This window comes from Pygocentrus nattereri, chromosome 19 (genome assembly GCF_015220715.1).
Source record: "Pygocentrus nattereri isolate fPygNat1 chromosome 19, fPygNat1.pri, whole genome shotgun sequence".
Taxonomy (NCBI): Eukaryota; Metazoa; Chordata; class Actinopteri; order Characiformes; family Serrasalmidae; genus Pygocentrus; species Pygocentrus nattereri.
In genome coordinates, this window is record NC_051229.1 from 11,755,518 (window position 1) to 11,776,468 (window position 20,951).

Consider the following 20,951-nt stretch of genomic DNA (forward strand, 5'->3'; position numbering starts at 1 on the left):
TTTTCATTTCCTTCAAAAGAAGCCGATGTGTTATTCTTCTTAGGCGTACAGTCCAATGTTACGGACACCCCTCATTGACAGTAGTAATCCTGGAGATCCTATTTCTGTCCATTGTAGTTGATTTTTTTGGTATTGTGAATACCAAAAACGACTTTAATGAAGCAGTACCAGCGTTTAGAAACAAAAACAAAAGAAAGCTGTGAGCTTATAAAAAATAACCTCCACAGTAAAATCTTCCTTTCCGAAAATGCAGTTATGCATACGTTGGTACAAAACCAGCATACATGCATCTAAACTTGCAAAAAAAGTTGACGCTCAGTTCTGTAGTGGTACGGTGTTTAGCTAGGCTGGTGAGAAAGATGTTATCATATGGAAATAATTTAGCTCACTGACATGGCAAAAAGACAAATTTACATGCTGTTTACATTCTGCACACCATTAGGACCTTTTTTAAAAAAAAAAAACTTCTGAGAATTGCTGTAACATTACTTTGTGAATGAGTCACTGACCCAAAGGAAGCACAACTTTTAGAAACGTGATTTTTAACATTAAGCAAATGGAAAGAGAAACCTTTTAGCAACTGTGGACTAAATCAGCAGAAAAGCTAATGCTAGAGCTAATGCTTAAGCTGGTGCTTAAATGAGGCTGTCGTCGTCTTCTACGTGAGACAGATTACTTTGTGCTCAGTGAATGATGTGGAATCACACTGGCTTAACCATACAAGGGCTTAGTGTGGGCTTCCCATGGTCAGTTGTGAAATTGGGTGCACATACAGGGCCCCACTTTAGGGCCCAATGATGCCCAATGTCAATCTGTTCTTAAACCTCCAAGCATGGAGCCCACACTCAGCCCTAACCATGTGCCCAAGTTTCACACTTGACTGGGGCCCCACTAAGAGCAGCCTGCAGTGGGCCCAATTTTTAGCCCACAGTGCCCCCCACGGGACCGTCTTGGCCATGTCTGAAGTGTACTATTTCATAGTAGCATTAACAAATAAAATAATGTACAGTAGTAAGACACTTGACTGAGTGAGAAGGCACTCAATGTCCAGTTTATTAGGTACCTCTTGTTGACCGCTTGAACTTCTACTGACTTCAATAGCAGGTTGCTAAGGTAAACACAGAGATGTAACTATAGCACCGCAGAGTAGATGCTGTCGACTTTTAACATTTACATTTCTCCATATGAGCAATTTACCCTGCGAGAATCTTACGTCACCTTTTTACAGTGTCAACTAATTTCATTACCCCAGCCTTGTGTTGCTGTTTCAGTGACAGGGATCCAAACAGGAAGCAGAGTGTGTAAGAAGGGCAAAGTCGCTCAGAATGTGAAACAGGAGACGAGCAGAGAAAGCAGCTAACGCCTTTAACCTCCACACATCTACATTAACACACAAGACACTCAACCACTCACAGCCTTGAAATATGCATAAAGAAACCATTAGAAGAGAGCTGAAGCATAAATTAATTAATGACATTCTTACTGTGTGTATTTCAGTCTAACATCATTAAAATAACACTGACTCCAAATCGATCAATTTTAAATAAGATTTTCTACATTAGAAATTAAATGTGATGTAGCTGGCTTGTCTACAACTTCGAATTATTTGTGATTTTTTTAAAATAAAGATTTTATTTCTCACAAGAAATTAGCCGGTGTAGCTCCATCCATTTGTACAACAAAAGTTTATTTTAATGTGCACCTGCCTTTTGTTGTATATATCTTTGTACAGTCATTGTTTATGTAACTTGCTTTCAAGTTTCAGTATTTATATTGCTAGGCTGAGATGTAGTTTAAAATTTATTTGTGATATAATTGTACTTTTACATATGTTTATTTCTAATATTCACCTTAGCTATAGGGCGTTATACTAGTGTATACCAGGGCATTTAAAATGATGCTGGGATTTAAAAATTGAGCCAGTCTATTCTATTCCTCGCATTAACAGCCAATAACCACATTACACCCATTTTATTTTAGAGGAGTTCACTGATTGGTGGAGCCAATAAAAATCTCAGAAAAACATGATAGTGGACCACTAATGGCCATGAGCGCAACACATCACACAACGCGTTCGATTTCAGCTTTCACTCTAACAATAGCAAGTATATATCGGTCCACTAGCTCCATAAGGTCGGCACCCTTGGCAAAAAGGGGTCTATATAGAACCAAAAAAGGATTCTTTCACTTAGAATGCCTTTCAAAAAGGCTCTATATAGAACCATCTACAGCACATTCTCCATCAATCTGAAGAACGCTTTCACGATGCAAAGACACCCTTAAATCATGCAAAGGGTTCTTTGATGATTCATGGTTCTAAATAGAGCCATTTTCTGGACTAAAGAACCATTAAAGAACCAGTGTGCCACTGGTGGTTCAACCTTGGATCACCCAGATTATTGCTTTGCATACAAGGTAGTTTTTAATACTCAAACTGATTTTAAATGCACACAGACTTTTATTTTGGAAAATAAGTTAAGCCAGTTATTGCAAACAACCGAGAGAAAACAAATGAATGACTAGCCCTAATCTAAAATGAATGGGGTTGAAAATGTTTCTGACACTGTGCTAGGTTTATTACAGCTTGCTTCGTTTATGATATTACCATTTAATTTACAAAGAATAACAATAAAAAGAAACAAAGGAAAGTACATTTTACTGTGAGGGCAAAATGGCACAATTGATTAACACTCTTAGCCACCAGTAGAGTGCCCAGAAAGTGCTGAGCAAAAGGCTAGTAGGCTGCTATCTTTGCCATCAGTGGACCAACAGTGGCCCACTATCCTCTTGCTATCTGTTCCCCCAGTTGCTCTACTGCACTTGCTGAGATTTGAATCATTATTATATTTATGCAGCTAAAATCATACATGAGGTGGACAGAGCTGTTAATTCTAACCATCTCTCTCTCCTAGTTAGCACCGTTTAGGATTCAGCAATTGTAGACGGATGCTTTGACATTCACTTAATGCTGGTTTACAAATCTGACCTGTGTTCAAACTTTTTATTATTATTTTTATTTATTTATTTATTTTAAATTGTGAAATAACGCAGGACAGGATGGCAAAATGCGACTAAAATGCTTTTATGTCACTTATAGTGTTTCACGTCAGGTATTGCCTTCAAAGCATGTCTCAAATACAATGCCTTCTAATGACTCAGCATGGGCGGCTACGCATTGAGACAGCTGCCTTTAATTTCAGACACAGCGTATGTCCTCCCATGGGTGTCTCTGCAGCAGAAACACTGCCATAAACAGCCAGCGCTTCGCCCTTCCATCTAGGAGCCTATAGGGTTCTGTTCCCATAGCGACCCTTCCTCAATTTACTCCTTTGTGGAGAGAGGAGGTCACATGACCCCTCCTCATCATTGCCAGTCATCATCGATGGCTTTCACTTCTGTTTAGAGACAATAACTGGTATGGCTGTAAAAATTCAGGTGACTTAACTGCATAGTTATGACTGTTATTGATTTTAATAATATTCAATAAAGTGTGTGTCCTTTTTTTGGCTAAAATAAGATTCACAGGCTATTTTCAAATATGAAAATCCCCCAAAAAAGCTTTGTTTTGCCATCAGTGGACCAACAGCGGTCCACTACCCTCTTGCTATCTGTTCCCTCAGTTGCTCAACTGCACATATTCTATGACCATGAATTGTGTAAGTAATTTGTCCAGTCACATTTTTATATTCAGTGTATTTTTTTTAGAATGACCCAGAATTATATAAAACAATTGAATCAAATTAAATGCAATATTTTTTGACAAGTGAAGAGACCATCCCTATACACGCAACAATGCAAAAATAAAAAAGTAAATAAAGCACACCTACAGTTTGAGCTGCTATATTAACATGATATCTAATGTCATGTGGGTGCATGCTTTACCTTACTCCAGCTAACGCTTGGCACTGCACATATTGATCTTAGGTTTGTGTGCTGCTACTCGGCAATGGAACCCATTTCGTGAAGCTCTTAGCACACAGTTCTTGTGTTGACGCTGCTTCCAGAGCCAGTTTGGAAATCTGTAGTGAGCGGTTCAACATAGGATATGTGATTTCATTAGTCAGCAGCCCCACTCTGTAAGTGTGGGAGGTCTTCCGCTTCATAGTTGAGCTGTTGTTGCTCTCTGACACTTCCATTTAGCAAGAATAGCACTTGAAGTTGATCGAGACAGATCTAGTAAGGTAAGTAAAGACTTGTGGCAAAGGTGGATCCTGATGATGATGCATATTCATCTGCCAGTGTTTGTCTACACTCAAAAAAATGATTTATGGCCATCATAAACATTAAGCAAATATTTTACATAAAACTTATTTAAAAACATAAAAATATACTTATTTATATTCACTAGAAGCAACCCAATTTGTATAAATACAAAACTGATTTAATTGAATTGTAAAAGACTAGGTTAGATTTTTCCACTAAATCTTATTAGGGGGCCGTGCGCATGCACACTAATAATAGCAAGCGCATCATCAACCAGGAAATTGCTTCAGTTGGCATGGTGGACATGAAACGGTTCTTTTTATTTTTACAATCTCCTGCCATCCGCATTAACTTGATTCTAAACTCGTGTTTTTAATGTTTCTGACCAGGGCCGGCGCTAGGGGGGGGGGCTGAGGGGGGCATTTGGGCCCCCCCAAATTGTGTCTTTGCCCCCCCAAGCACAATGCAAGCAACGGCTATTTTTAAAATGATCTCTGAACCAATCACAAAAATGCATTTTGCTTTACAGCGTGAAGTTATTCCCTTGCTTATTCCTGATTGGCTCTTTGAGTCATATAAAAATCGGCAGACTGCCCCAAACAGTTCAGTTCGGCAGTGTCTGTTCTGTTAGTGTGAGCGAGAGGCAGATATACCGATAAACACTCTTCTGAGTTTAAACTGACTTCGCCATGGTAAAATTTGCTTAACTGTGGTTTTTCGTTGCTTTACTGACCTCTTACATAGGTGTTGCTTAAATTATTTTATTAGCCGTTAGCGGTTAGGCTAACTTGGTTCTCCTAGCACAGGCTTAAGTTTATTGATGTCTTTCTGTGTGAATTTTTCATTTAATAAATATACATTGTAGAAACACTTATAATGCATCGTTTTTTGATCTCAAAAAAATCAACTGAGCGTGTGAGTGTCACACCCGGGGGCTCCTCCACACCATGTCAAACACCACCAGCGTTAGCTGACTGTGCTCTTTCCCCCGCGCAAGCCGTCGCGGCTCATGGTTTAAACGCTTCCTCGCCATCACAGCCAGCATTAAATGCTTTTCCGAAGCGAACTTTTGGCCACACAGCACGGGATTTTAATCCGAGCTGGTATCAATCCAGGCCATGGCTTGAGTATTCTGTAAGAACCGATGCATGCTTTTGCTTTCCGTGTCGTGTATTTGAGGGTAAAAATGAGATTTAGCGTTCACAAATCACGGCTATACAAACTAGAAAGCGGCACTTGACAATGATAAAGGCTTTCAGAAGCACGCATCCAGTCAGAGTCATGTCCGAGCTGTGGCTTTGTGGGCAGAAAAGAAACAGAGAGAGTCAAGCGGTGACACTATCACTAATCTATTGGGTCCAACCCAGACAGAGAAAAACCGCTACTACGTTCGAAGCATAGCGGATGTGGTTCGGTTTTTGGCTGTAAATGAACTGCCTTTTCGTGGTACCCAGGAGTCGAGTCAAAATGACGACATATCAGCTCGCCTTTTCATCAAGCTTTTTGAATATACTTTAACCAAAGACCCTAAATTGGCAGATATAGCAAAACATATTCCTCAGAATGCAAAATATACATGGAAAGATATGCAAAATTGACACGCTAGTAAAGATGGTTTTGAATGAGATTAAACACAAATATGACAATGCAGACACAGCAGGCTTTTGTATAAAGAGTGATGGAACCCGAGACAGGTGTAATGTAGAGAACCTTTCCCTAATGATCAGGTTCGTCTGTAATTCTGTTCCAGAAGAGCATCTTATTGGCTTACTTGACCTAGATCAGCTAGATGCTGAATACATAACTGATCAAATACTAAAGCATCTCTCTGATGGAGGTTACTGTTCTGATCACATCATAAGTCAGTGCTATGATGGAGCAGCTGTAATGAGTGGGGTGAAAGGTGGAGTGCAGACACTGCTTCAAAGAAAACTTGGTAGAGAAATTCCCTACATTCACTGTTATAATCACCAGCTACATCTCACAGTGGTCCATGCAATGCAAGCAGAATCGCGTGCTAAATGCTTTTTGGCACTTTCTAGCACACTTAATTCATTTTTCCAGTGACATTATGTGGTTCAGCGTTATTTGCACTTATAGTCTTTACATAATTTGTTATACTGTGCATAAATACTGCATTGTGCCAGTACGTTTCATAACATCAATAAAAACTTCAATACTTTACCAGATTTTTTACCATTAAAGTGCAGTAGATAGGAAAATTTTCCTTATTTTATGTACTTTAATATTTTTTTCTTTTTCAAAATAGAAATGTGATTAATTTGTATTCATTTGTTTTCTTTATATTTTAATTTCCCAATAATATAAATATTCTCACTCATTCCTATTTCCACGTTTGAATATTCTCAGTCTGTGTGTAGGTACATTTGTCAGCTTTGACTTAAATTTGTATTAAAGCCTTTCCAGAAATAGTTGTTCTATTAGTAATGGCAGTTTAATTAAAGGGGCGTATTAAAATGGAATACAATTAGATAATCTTTTTTCTCCATTTACATAATCAACATGTATTTTTTAATCATTGGGTTTTAAGTTTATGTTCGAAAACATGCATTTTTATTTCTTTACCTCATACATCACTTTAAGCCAGTATCAATAGCTTGGCTGTCATCATTCATGCACAACTCAAGCCTTGAATATATTTCTGGCTTCAAAAACATGACTATCAACATGCCCCCTCATTAGGTTCTACTGCCCCCCCAAGCAAAGCAGTCCAGAACCGGGGCTGTTTCTGACTATATACTAATATTTCATTTTGCTTATTTTGAGAGAAACACCAGCAAACTAGCTAGCATCCTTGCTAGGTCTGCTGTCATGGTAACGGCACAATAAATCACAAGGTGAGTGATTTATTGTGAAGCAGAATATAAAGATGTATTCCATTAATATTCAATTCAACAATTCATGGTTTTTGTCACTGTAGGTGACCTCAACATATCAGCATGGCATGAAGTGACCGATAGCATTAGCTGGCTAACTTGCATGATGGTTAGTGTGAGAGCTGCACCTCAATAGGAAGGCTGTGCATGTAAACATCTGCTTTAATTAGCAGTTCAGTTGCGAGTGAACAGAAATTCTAAACCAGGGAATTTGATCACAGCTGAAATATATAAATTTACGTTTATTTCTGTCACATTAGAATTTAAAGTTTACCCGTGTCTTGTAATTTGCCTCAGCAAATACTGTTTACGATGGTTTGGACTACAGTAAATGTTTGTGAATTTAACATGTATTGTCATTTAATACATTTACACAGTCTGAGTAACTGTGCTGTGAATACAGAAAGTACTATTAACTCTTTACACATACATAAACTTGCATAAATCCTACATGTACTTCTATTTACAATGTTATTTAATTAATTCAGGTTTACTGAACATGATGGAGAAGCATAAATTATAATACCATTTCTTACATTGGATTTATGTATTTAAATTGAATCTAAAATTGAAATGTAATTAAAATACGTAAGTTAACTTATGGGCTTAAATATTTTTTGGAGTGTATGGAGATGACATGCATGGTTATGTGTAATACACCTACTAGCAATGAGTGTGCCTGAAACACCTTAACTCGGCAGGATAGTCCACACACTTTTGGCCTTATAGTGTATATATGCAGATTGTGCACAGGTGTGTGTATGTGTGTGTGTGTGTGAAAGAGAGAAAAATAAGCTGCAGATGGAGAGGTGAAGGCATCAGAATGGCTGAGCTGACTGTGAGGTCACTCTCCAAGTCAAACACCAATAAGCCACTCTTTTCTTCTCCACACAAAAAGATGAAAGGAAATTACCTCCCCCTTCCATACTTGCTGCTCTCACTGTCTCTTTCTCCCTCTCAATCTTTCCCTTTCCCTGTGTCTCTCTACATCTTGACCTACTTTCCCACCCCCCCTGCAGGGTGATCTCTGGCCGCGGGTGTTTCGCTTGCTCACGTGACGGCTCCCTCTAATCTAATACTATCTGAAAGGCTGAGCGCTGAGTGAAGGCCGCACATCATTTCTCCTGCTGGAGACCCATTTCGAACAGAACAATGGTGCACCTTCACAAAGGCCAGGGAACAAATGAGGGCACCCCCACAGTGTTGTATCATTTCTGATTTAGTTTGATTCTATACGATATAACACAACCATGATTCAATTGTATTCGATTATTTAGAAGATTCAAAAGGGGAATCCATCCTCTGCTCAACACTGGCTAGCAAGACAATAATACAATAGCAATATAAATAATGAATAAGACTTCACAGTTAACATACAATAATTTGATAGCACTATGTAATAGCAGGAGACCTAGCTAATGTGTTGAATTGGTTATGAATCAACTGGGGAGAAAACTGGGTTTAAAAAAAAAACACCAACTTTTTCCTTAACTACTTACTATTTGACTTGTTTTGTATGTATCTGATGTGTGTGCACATCTGAACACTGTTACTGCCCTGCCTCAAATAAAGTTTTTGAACCGGAAAATAGTCTGAGAATTTTATTTTGACCAAAATTGTTACTTTAACACTTGAAAGGCTCTAATTTCATAAATACTACAATGGCTGTAGTGGTCATTTTGATGGTTTGAATTGTACATGCTTATTTATACCACAACACAGAATAACTGAAAAACTATTTCTGGAGACAGGTCACGAGAAATGTCAAAAAGATTCATTTGGATTATTATGTGTTAATAAATCTATAAGAGCCAAGTACTATACGTCCTGTACTAGAAGCCTTGTAATAGACGCCCTGTACTAGACAGTCTGTACTAGACACCCTGTACTAGACACCTTGTACTAGGTGCCCTGTACAAGAGGCCCTGGACTAGATGCCCTGCACTTGAAGCCCTGTACTAGAGGCCCTGTGCTAAACACCCTGTACTAGATGCCCTGTACTAGAAGCACTGTACTAGAGGCCATGTGCTAACCGCCCTGTACTAGAAAACCTGTACTAGAGGCCTTGTACTAGAGGCCCTATACTAGACACCCTGTACAGATGCCCTGTACTAGAGGCCCTGTACTAAACGCCCTGTACCAAAGAGGCCCTTCTGCTGTTTTATTCTATTCTTGATTGTACTTTGCAAAGTATTTGCCAGCTTTTTTTCAGATATTCTGTGAGGCAAACTTGCTGGAAAAGCAGAAAAACAGAGCTCAAGCAGACAGAACACAGTCTAACACATAAGGCCAAATGACTACTACGGCCTTTTGAGGTAGAAATACTTACATAAGATGAGTAATAGCTACCAAAATAACACCCTACTCGCTAGAATAGCAGTAAGCAAGCTTACAGAGACAAAAATCAGTCCAGTGTATACTGTTTTTTGACAATATCAGTGGACTTTCATTATTTCAACATGGTCACATCTCAAAAATTCTGAACAGTCAAATGACCTTCTTTGCTTTCTTAGCATTAATCACTATCATTAGAACTGATTCTAATATTCCAAAACAATGGAGTTGAACCACATACTGAAAATACACACTGCTAGAAATAAAGGTTCTGTGCAGGTACATTTTATGTTCATCAAGGTGCAAAAAAACATAAAAGCACTCTGAAAGGTACAGCGGTGGTTTGAAGGTCCAGTTGTGCACCTTAAATAAAGTTTTCCCAGATGAGAAGTACATATTTGTACCTTTTCATAACCTGTTTTAAAACAGAACAATAAATAAAAAGCCTGGAGATGAGATGGGGTGTGTGGAGTTAATACAACATAGAAAATATAATTTAATATAATATAATTTCAGTGGATTATGGTACAACTATGTTTCCTGACTAAAGGTACTGAGATGTACCTCTGAGGGTACCACCCCAGTGACAAGAGGGGGACTGTCCCAGTGACAGTTTCATACCATTATTTCTGAGAATGTACGGTAAATGAGTGCATTTTTACACCCTCACATGCCTCACTACTCTTTGTCTAGAAGAAACCATGGGGTGCAGTGTGAGAGACAGTGGGGATGGGGAATCAGTGCAGGCAGTCTGGTGTCTTGGTAGATGTTTTTGAGGTTAGTAGAACACCACTGGTTAACGTTTTTGAGGCTAGTGGAACACTGCAAGCTGGTTTATGGTTGGATCAGCATCCAACAATATTTTTTGTATTTTCAAGGAGGGAATAAAGACCGTATGTGATTCCATTCAATTCTTCACAACAACCTAACTTACACATTCGTTTTAGAATCATAACCAAATATTATATAGTTACTGAATAACGTGTCATAACTGTATACTAAGCCATTTAAAAGGCTTAATACAGCTAATATGAAACGTTGGGTGAACAATAACACATTTATATTGCTAGTGCGGTTCAGGAAGTGTACTGTATTTTGCATTTATATGCATATTATAGTGATATGAACCAGATTTTCATGCAGGGTCTTTGAAGTAGACCCAAATTTTACCCACAGGGGCAACAGCGCTTTATAGATCAAAACATAAGGAATGTGCTGTTCCTGAATAATGCACAAACTCGTGAGTGTGATGTGAATAAAGGCAGATTGGAGGGGCTGTGGGTTAATATATGCACACAGCAAATATGAATAAAAAAGCAGAGATGTGTTTACTGTTTTGAGTATAGGTTATTTATATTCATGGCTCTGTTTGAGTGTGTTTGCTTGAGAGAATGTCTAGATCAGGGCTCTCAAACTACTGCTGTGTGAGAGAGCTTCACACCACCAGTCAAATATTTAGAAATGTATTGTTATATCCAGCAAATCATCTTTTTTATTTCTCTGCAGCTAAATATTTACTTCTGATGGTTAGATTTGCTTCACCCACCAGACACTGTGGCTGGATACCCAATGGAGGATATACAAAATCAGCTTAAACCAATGATTACAATGTTAAAAACAAAAACAGAGCAATGCAAGCAAGGGGAACCATTCAAACAGAAGTCTGACACACAATGCTGCACATTAACCTCACGTGTGTCATTTCGCTATAGCTACCTTAGCTACTGTTCTAATTTAGACTGACATTTAGTAAAATATGCCTATGTGGAGTCATTCATGACCCAACAGTAGATACAGCATGTCTTAATTAAGAGATGAAAACCTTAAAATGTTTTATGCGATTGACTACATGTCCTATCAACCACCCCCCAACCCCATCTACGCCCTGGTGTGTGGTAGCCCTACCTCCCTCTGCCACACTGGGTTGATGGTGTTGCAGACAATGCCAGATCGCTTCTCCTGGCCGTGGTGGGGTAACGCGGGGAAGATGCTGTGTTTGCCCGGATGGATAGCGATCTTCAGGTAAGGGTCAGGGTTAAAGAACATGCCCTTCTTCAGCCCAGTGGCCTGAAAATCTGACCACACATACAGAGCAGAAGATGAGCTTGAGCAAAGAGCATCACATTGAAGACAGGCGAATTAATTGAAAGGTAAAGAAAGCTGAAATGTTTTAAGAGCACTTCACTTTTGGCTCCAGACACCGTATCTCTGCTGCCGATGATGGGCTGCCAAAAGTGAAGTGTTTATGTGAGCGTGTCTGTATGAGTGTGTTTAGGCTGCTGTTTACTGTAGGGAACAGACTGCAGTGCAGCGTGTTAGAGCTTGTAAGTATTGGCGCATTTGAAGATTGAAGATGTATGTGGTGATCAATAGCAGCTTCCCCCAGGAGACGCTAAAAATAGACGCTAACTGAAAACTTATCAGGCTTAATTATCGTCTGCTAATTGGAGAGCGTGGTCATGGAAGTTGCTATGGCGACAGACACCCCCCCCCCCCACACACACACACACATATACATGCACACACACTGTGTGGTGTGTACCTGACAGAGAGAAGCTGATGAGTCTTCTGCTGCCCTGACTCTGAGGCACGTCATCCACAGCAACTGGTTTAAAAACCTGAAGAAAAGACAGACAGAGAGAGAGGGGAGGAGAGAAAGAGAGAGAGAGGGAGAGAGAGAGAGAGAGAGAGAGAGAGAGAGAGAGGGAGAGAGAGAGAGAGAGATAGAGAGAGAGAGAGAGAGAGAGAGAGAAAAGTGAGAGAGAAATAGAAAGAAAAACAGGCAGACAGAGAGAGAAAAATAGAGGGAGAAAGGGTGAGAGAGAGTCAAAGAAAGAGAAAGAAGGATAGAGAGAGGGGAAGAGAGGGAGAGTAGAGACAGAGAGAGCAAAAGAGAGACAAAGGGAAAGAGAGAGAAACAGAGAGCAGCAGGCAGAATCATAGATAGAGAAGAGAGAGAGAAAGGGAGAGAGATACAAAGAGAACGAAGGAGAGAGAGGGAGAGAGGAACGAAGAGAGAGAGAGAGAGGCAGACAGAGAGAGGAAAAGTGGGGGAGAAAGAGAGGAAGAGAGAGACAAAAAAGAAAAAGAGATAAGGAGAGTAACGAAAGAGAGAAAGAGAAAGGAGGGAGAGGAAACAGGAAAGAAAGACAGAGTGAGAAAGAAAGACAGGGGTAGGGACAAAGGGTGGGGAGAGACATGGGGGAAGAAAGACAGGAAAAGAGAAAGGAAGAAAAGAGCAGAGAAAGAGGCAAAGAAAGAGAGAGAGAAAGAGAAACGGTAGAGGGGTGACAGTTCTTTTAGAGTTCTTTTATTTTATTACGGAGAAATCTGCTTCTAACCGCTTCCTGTTTTGCTCTTTATCACACTGTCTTGCACTTTATTGTTTATCTTAATGTTTACATTTGCTCTCTCTGTCGTCTTGGTTACGCACACACACACACACACACACACACACACACACACACAAACACACACACACACACACACACACACACACACACACACACACACACACACACACACAGCTGTGCTGAACTGAGTCTTTAAAAGGAAAGAGTGAAACACACCAACACATATAAAGAGAGAGATCATCCGCAAGTGATTTCACTGTACAGAGAAAAAACCCTTCAGAAATCACCCACACCTCTATCTCCCCACACATTTCACACAGGCTGACATTCCGCCTACGGAAAACCAGATCAGTTTATACACTCAGCCAGAGATCTGCTCACAGTGGCAGGTAGCCACTCTCATTAGTGTCAACATCTGGACACAGAAACCCTGTAAACTGTATAAACTCTCTGACACCTGTACAGAGCATTTCTACCATTACAGTCATTAGCAACAGCCAAGATTTATCCAGAGTTTTTTCTTTACAGCAACATATTCCTCTGATTATCATACTGATGAATTTTTTTACCCCCTGAAAATTCCAGGCTTATTACATACTATGGAGTATTATTCAGTAATTACAGGGATAGCAATGCAAACTGGTTGCGCTATTCTCAGGTTATAGAAGTGTGTACTAAAACTTTGGGTTGCCGGCCCTGGCCATTTAAGGGGTTAATTCAAAGTTCACAGGTTAACAGCCTTTCGGACGGTTAAATATTGCTGCTGTCAGAAGAAAAGATTGCATCTCCATTTTTCAGTTTTTGACATAATTTGACAAACATTTGACAGCAGACAAAAAAGCCTGTTGTCCTTTACATTGTGTGTAAGTTTCAAAACTAATGAACCAAAAGAAATGGCCCAAAATATCTTATTAGCGTATACCTTCTATTACTGTATACCACCAAAAACATGGAAAAACCTGCTGAAATAATTTGACGCCTATCCATTCTCTATACCAGTGGTCCTCAAAACGGTCATCGGGGACTCCCACATTTTTCCTCTCTGTGTTGCAAGTTAGGTTGGATCAAAAATCTGGTCCGTCTGGGGGTCCCTGAGGACCGGTTTAAGAACCAACATTCTACACTGTCAAATATTCTAGACATACACTATATATCCAAATTTTCATAGACACCTGCTCATCTAATCAATTATTAATAGGGAGCTTGTCCCCCTTGGCTGCAGTAACAGCCTCTGCTCTTCAGGGAAGGTTTTACACTAGATGTTGGAACATTGCTGTGAGGATCTGATCTGATTTTATACCCCTCTAGCCGACACTTGGGATTGGACATGATGACCTTGTACTCATATTTGAATACACAGATATCCAAACATACAGTATCTTAGTGTTTATTTACTAAATCAGATATTTAAAAATCTGCATAGTTTGAAGGTGTAATTTGGTAAAAATTAGTAAAAAAATGATCTGGATGTGACATACAATCACAGACAGAAAACAAGTAGCTGATATTGATTAAAACAAGTTACGTTAAAACAAGTTACGCTTTACGTTAAAACAAGTCAGCTCTTACTTTGAGTTTTTGTTTTTTTACATATAATAATGCAAAATTTCTTTTTTTATTTGAATAGCATTCATTTAAAATGCAGGCCTTAGAATTACTGTTGCGCAATCTGACAATCTGTTATTGTTATTAAATTGCGTCTTCTTTTTTCAGAATCTTTTCATTGCTTTTGGTGAAGACAAAAATGGTGCATTTGACAAATTCAACCAGAAAAGGCATGTTTCCAATATAAACCCCGAACCCTTTGGTCCCCACGCCCCAAACTTGCTCCCACTCACAAGTTGCTTCTGGGAAACTGACAGTAACTAACAGAATAAGTAAGGAAGAATGATCAAATGTTTAATGGTCAATAAATAGATAGAAAATAAGAAGATAAAATACATAAGTAAATATAAAAATAGGCAGCATGAAGTCTCTAAATGGCTTAATCTAAGCACCACTATCACTAAGCTTTTCTGATTACATTACGGATATTTTCAATACTTCTAGCATATTGAATTACTGCACTTATAAAAAAGACCACAACCAGTTTAGAGTAAATGCATTAACTACATAAAAAGTAGCTGATTGGATGTGAATCCATCACTCGACTATCTTATTTTAGTTATTTATTTATATCAATTGTTTGAGTTCTCTTCTGTTTATTCTTAAATTGCTTATGTTTGCAAAGTGTTGAATGTATTAATCATTTTACTTACAGCCTTTTTAACATGGCACTACTGTTGTGCTGCATTTTTGCAGTCTCAACTTGTTTGCAAGCCTCAGAAAAACAAAATATAGTGACAAATATCATAAATCATAAATGTCATCAAGTATCAAGATGTGTTTGCAATATCACCCACCCCTAATTTACATAGCAAAAATGGCTCAAATGACCACGTCTACTTGTGAGGCTACTGTTTGTAGCAAGTCTTGTTCATGATTAAGTAGGACTTTGATCAAACACTGCACTCCTGACAAGTGTGGAAGTCAGAATTTGGCCAAGAGAGAGCAAGCGAGTGAGAGAGAGAGAGGTAAGCTAGTCTTAAGCCATCAGAAATGATAACCGAAGGCTGCATAAGGTTAAGCCGATATTAATAAACTCAAGATTATCTGACTCTATGCCAGGCGGGCCTAATCCTCCACTCCAAAAGGAGACAGATGGCCCTTAGAGAAACAAAAAACAAACGTGATGAAATGTGATGGACGATAAAACCGCTGTATTCTCCTCTGAGCTGTAGATTGACATTTGCTATCTGCAGAGTAATCTCGGGGCGAAAGCATTCCCTGGAGCTCGGCCTCCGTCTGCAGCGTCATTCCATCACGTGAAATCAGAGGCTGGAATATTGCACGGCATAGTGTGGCTAAAGGGAAGGCAAACTGATTTCAGCAGAGTATGGTGGATGCAAGATAAGGTTTGGCCATTATTACTATTACTCTGGGGAAACATGATGCACATACAGACTACTGGACAAACTGAGACACACATACAAATACACATTCATTTTCATGTTGCATTCAAACAGCATGCAAAACAAAAACTAATGCAGTAAAAGTATCAATAATATGAAAATAGTTGATATCTTGTGAGCTAACTAGAGGGGCACAGGTTTGTCTACAGATGTCTTGCCATTGCATTGACTTCAAATCCACCAGCATAGCTGATTTAACAAATACTGCTTCTCCAAAACATTATAACTAACAAATAGTACTGGGCTTCCTTAAGTGGTTAGGTGTAACACATTGACAGACACTAAATCATTATTTATTGTATCAATGTCATTTGTATTTATCCCAATATTAGAGTTTAATTACTGTTTAGTAAACAGTTGCTGTGCAGACAGTAAATTTATTTTCTCAGTTGCCTAACGCTTACAAAACAATAGCACATAAACAATAGCGTACATATGTACATATATGTAATAACAAACTGTATAATATAAAATAATAAAATACACACACACACACACACACACCCACACAGACACTCACCGGTGCTGAGGGGTTCCTCACAGTCACGCTGGGTGTGGTTGCCCTCAGCGCTCCACTCACTCCGTGGTAGTATTTAAAGCAGATCTTCGTCTCCGCTGGAGGAAGATGAGGAGAGAGTAAAAGACAGTGACAGTTAAAGACACCTGTGTGTAGCTCAACTATGCTTTGTACTGACTTTGCTAAGCTTGTTCAGCTGAACTGATTTAGTGGTTACTGAATTGACCATCAACATCAACAGGCAGTCTCTGCATCATGCATCCTTCATGCATTCCTGTTAACTGATTTGATTTGGTGGGATAATGTTCAATAATGACTCAGACAACTAGGGACATCCTGCTGATCCCATCTGAAAGGTCAGCTTTAGAGCCAATCAAGGCATTTCAATATTTTAAGTGATCAATATCACTTATAGGGGGAGGTCTTAAAGTCTAGATGTGGAAGGACAGTTTGGTGATTTCCCTGCTCTAGCACACCTACTCAACCTGGTCAACTGATGAGTTGAGTCAGATTTGTTTAACCAATGCTGGCTATCCAGGACTGGAGTTTGAGACTATTATCAAAAACACAAAGTGGCTTGACTTTTGTATTTTTTGCCTTGCTCTCTCTGGGTGGATAGGGTGGCCCCTCCTTCTCCCCCCATCATTCAACACGATGCTAGTCAGTGCACGTGTCGGTTAGCTGATGTAACAGATCTGGAGGTTGGCGCTTTCCTCTGAGTGTGTTTGGCTGTCCTATGACGTTGCGTGAGCAGCAGTTCATAAAGAAGAGGTGGCTGGTTTTACAGGTTTCGGAGGAAGCCTGTGCTAGCCTTCACCCTCCTAACGTTGATAGCATCGTGTGATTGGGGGAGTCCTAACTAGCGAGTGGAATTGGAAACGACTAAATTGGGGAGAAATTTGGGTAAAAAAAGCAAACCAACAAAAAAAAAACCAAAGCATGGACATCTCTGAAAAAGACGTCATCTAGAAGGCCAACATATGTTACAGATGTGCAGGTCACTAATGTCAAGGGCACTTACAGTCTCAATCCACCCTTGCTCATTAAAGACTACCCCTTTCTGGGATGACTGCATTACCTGTTTAAGATGTTACCTGAATAGTATCCTTTCTGGAACATTTTAGCAGGCATCAATTTAAAAATGCATGTATATTTCCTAAAACGATGTTATGTAAATATTAAATATTTTCTCTATGTAATTTTTCATTTAAAAATGTATTTACTAGTGACTGCTTTCTGTTTTTATTAGCATGTCACATATTATCCCAATGTTTTTGGAACTGAGGTTAGTAAATGACAGGTTAGCATGTCTTAGCAAAGGAAACTGGTATCACATAATAGGACTGGTGTAATGTAATTTACTTGGTGTGATCTACAAAAATACAAATATGGGTTCTGTATGGCAGATACTCAAAATAAACAAAAACTTAATCAGGACTGTCCTAATATCAGCAGTGTTCTTTTTACACGTTCAACCAAAGCTGGACACAAGTCCAGACAATGAGCTGCTGATCAGTCCAGCCTAAAACGCAGTGTCTATTGGATTCTTAGCTAAAAATAGGCTCCCCACACCCACCTTTAAATGGATTAGTTTACAGCTTCATTAATTCTACACTGCTGAAGACTGCCAGCAGCAGCACTTCCTGTTAGCAATACGACTGATTGATGGGAAAGAGGCGGGGTGGAGACAGGTTGTCTCTGGACAGAATTCTCATCCTCTCTCTCTCTCTAAATCCTGCTCTGTGGGGAGGCGGGAGGCTGTAGGAGGAATCCTCCCACTGATAACCCTGCTGCCTTGAACCTGAGGATAACTGAGCTGTGGCAGAGCTCCAGCTGCCCTCCAGTAGTGCTGGCTTACATATATATATATATATGATCCAATATTTTAGGACTTATATATATATATATATATATATATATATATAAGTTCTCTAATGGGTTCTCTTTATCTACTTTTAGGACTTGATCTGAGGATCTGATGATGTTTTAGGTCCTATTTATGCAGAAATATAGAAAATTCTAAAGGGTTCACAAACTTTCAAGCACCACTGTATATACTGGCATTAAGGATTCCTGTATAGAATTACTGGGCTAATAATGAATAAATATAACAAATACTCTGATGAAACCAATACTGAAGCTAATAACCAGTGGAGAACACTTAGAACCTAATGATTTTTATTTAATAGTATTTTCATGCTTATTTAAACTCTGCAAGTACTGCAGTAAACTCTTATTTCATTGATAAGGTGTTGTTGGAAACAAAAGCTTTCCCAACAGAAAACTGTCCAATCAGGATTTTGTGTGGTATCTAGGTAGATATACCCAAGCGAGCTCCCCCACTGGTTAGAACTTCAGGAGCTTAACTGAAGGACTTACAAGTTTAATTACCAGCCTAACTAGCAAGTGACATACAAATCAACCAATCATATCTTTATTCCCTATGAATGGGATTGATTTTGTGAGTGAAAATGTCATTCTTGGCCTTTCTAGATACATGACTGACTATGAATATAACATGTAGTCTAACCAAATTTCAGTCAATTCTTACAGAGTGGCTACAAACCAATAATAAATATTGTTCCATTTAATTTTTAAATATTTGTAATATACCGCTGTTGTTGGAACAAAACTTTGTATCTCCAAAACAGTAACTTTTGTAATTTTAGTAATTTTAGTAATTTTGGGACGTTTCTTTTGGTCCAATCGTCGTAAAATTTATACACAATGTAAACGGAAACAGGCACGTTCAAATTATGTCAAGAACTGAAAAACAACAAAAATGAAGATAAAAAGTTTTATTCCGACAGCAGCGATACATACACACACACACACACACACACACACACACACACACACACACACACACACATATATATATATATATTATATAGTATTATATATTATACATTATACATAATACAGCCCAACACTACCCTAGAGCTTCAAATATACTCCTACTCTATTATTATGCTAGAGCAGCTCAGTTCATCACTATTACAGCTATAGATATATCCCCATTAGCTTGGCCCCAGCAGATTCAGACCACTGTTTACAGCTAATACAGCACCGTGTTACAACTGCAAATGGAAATATTGCCTCTGCAGCGTGTCATATGAAGATGAAAAATCATCATCATCAGGCTCAAACAGTTACCACGGCAGCCTGCTTTTGTGCACCGTCATACTGGCCCTGGTGCACTACAGCTAGATGGTACAAACCACCAAAGTAATAAAGACATTGTTTATTTATGAGAATAGAATGCATGTGCATTATGCATTAATGAGGAAATAAAAGGACCAAAAACCACAGCTTTATCTGGACAAAGATGTCAATACAGATACATTTCCAAAGTTAATACTGCTCAAAAGTGTGAAATCAAAGTTTTCAATAATATCAAACTACTTATACACCCTTGGAATATGATTGGCTAAGAGGCACTGTATGACGGTATCTAAGTATCCACCTGTAATCCAGCAACAGCCACCAGCACATGGACTGGTTAATGTAGCTGTATTTGCTCATGGAATGTAAACAAACTTTGCGGCTCATCTATTTTGGTCAGTAATGTCTCAAATGTTAATAAATGAAACATTAGATTTGTCCACACACAAGTTTATAGACTGAACAGTAGTGTATTAATCAACATCAAAACATCTGCTTTTAGATGTTTCTGTGAGCCCCCTTTCAGCCACAGCTGTTTGTAATGAAACCCTCACAACACAGGACACGTCTGAAGCTGGCCACGTCTGAGGCCCTGGCCGATGTTCTACTGAGCAGATTGTGTGAATGGATGCAGTGCAATTGTTTCCATGGCAGCTCTGTGGACTATAAGGATGTCCTGTGGTACTAAATGTCCAAATTCACTCGATTGCTGGAGTAAGAGCCTGCTGAGATCAAACCCAGCACACTAACACAGCATCATTATCACCCTTCTGCAGCTCTGCAGCTCGCACTGAAAATCTGATGTTTGCTCTGACTGCATGAATGTGTGTGTGTGTGTGTGTGTGTGTGTGTGTTTGTGTAAAAGGCAAAAAGAGCAATGTTATGACTGTGTAGTGTGTGCATGTTTTTATAGAACAGTACAAAGTCAGTCAGCACCCTGATAAATTTTTCAGGAGATTTTTCTGAAGAGACAAGACAATCAAACTGAATAAGAATATGAAAAGTCAAATAATACGTGAAAAGGGAGATCAAAAATATTGTAAAAGATACAGAGAAAACGGGACTCCAAACAGCCATGCAAGGCCTGGCAGAGACCCCAGATAAAAGCGGTCATCTTTGAAAGAGAGGAGAAAATCAAGCTCCACTCTTGTTTCAAATCTGGAAAAAATCCACAGGTGTTTCTGTCCATCCTTCCACTGTGAGAAGACAACTCAACACTATGGGTCTGAAAGAATGTGTAGCTGATGGAAAATAATCAACTTCCTAGCTAGGTTTGTAATTAGTTGGCTCGCTAACAAATCTTAGCTAAAATAGCTTCTGTTTTCTTTTACTACTTTAACAAGCACAACTGCTATTTATTAAACATATAGTTGTTGCATAGGAGTTTTATTGTTAGTGAGGTTGGTATTATCTAATGTAAGATAAATATTAAGGTATGCTAATGAGCTTAGGTAGCCAACCAGATAGCAAG

At 39.0% G+C, this 20,951-nt stretch overlaps 1 protein-coding gene across 1 annotated transcript in view; it reads right to left on the minus strand.

Annotated features, from left to right (window-relative positions):
- hecw1b (HECT, C2 and WW domain containing E3 ubiquitin protein ligase 1b) overlaps positions 1–20,951 on the minus strand; it is an 89,917-nt gene that overhangs the window by 38,535 nt on the left and 30,431 nt on the right. The window contains exons 4-6 of the mRNA XM_017707409.2: positions 16,319–16,413; positions 11,977–12,052; positions 11,340–11,509 (exon numbers count right to left, since the gene is read on the minus strand). Of these exons, the coding sequence (XP_017562898.1) occupies positions 11,340–11,509; positions 11,977–12,052; positions 16,319–16,413 (341 nt within the window). The remainder of the gene's footprint in view (positions 1–11,339; positions 11,510–11,976; positions 12,053–16,318; positions 16,414–20,951) is intronic.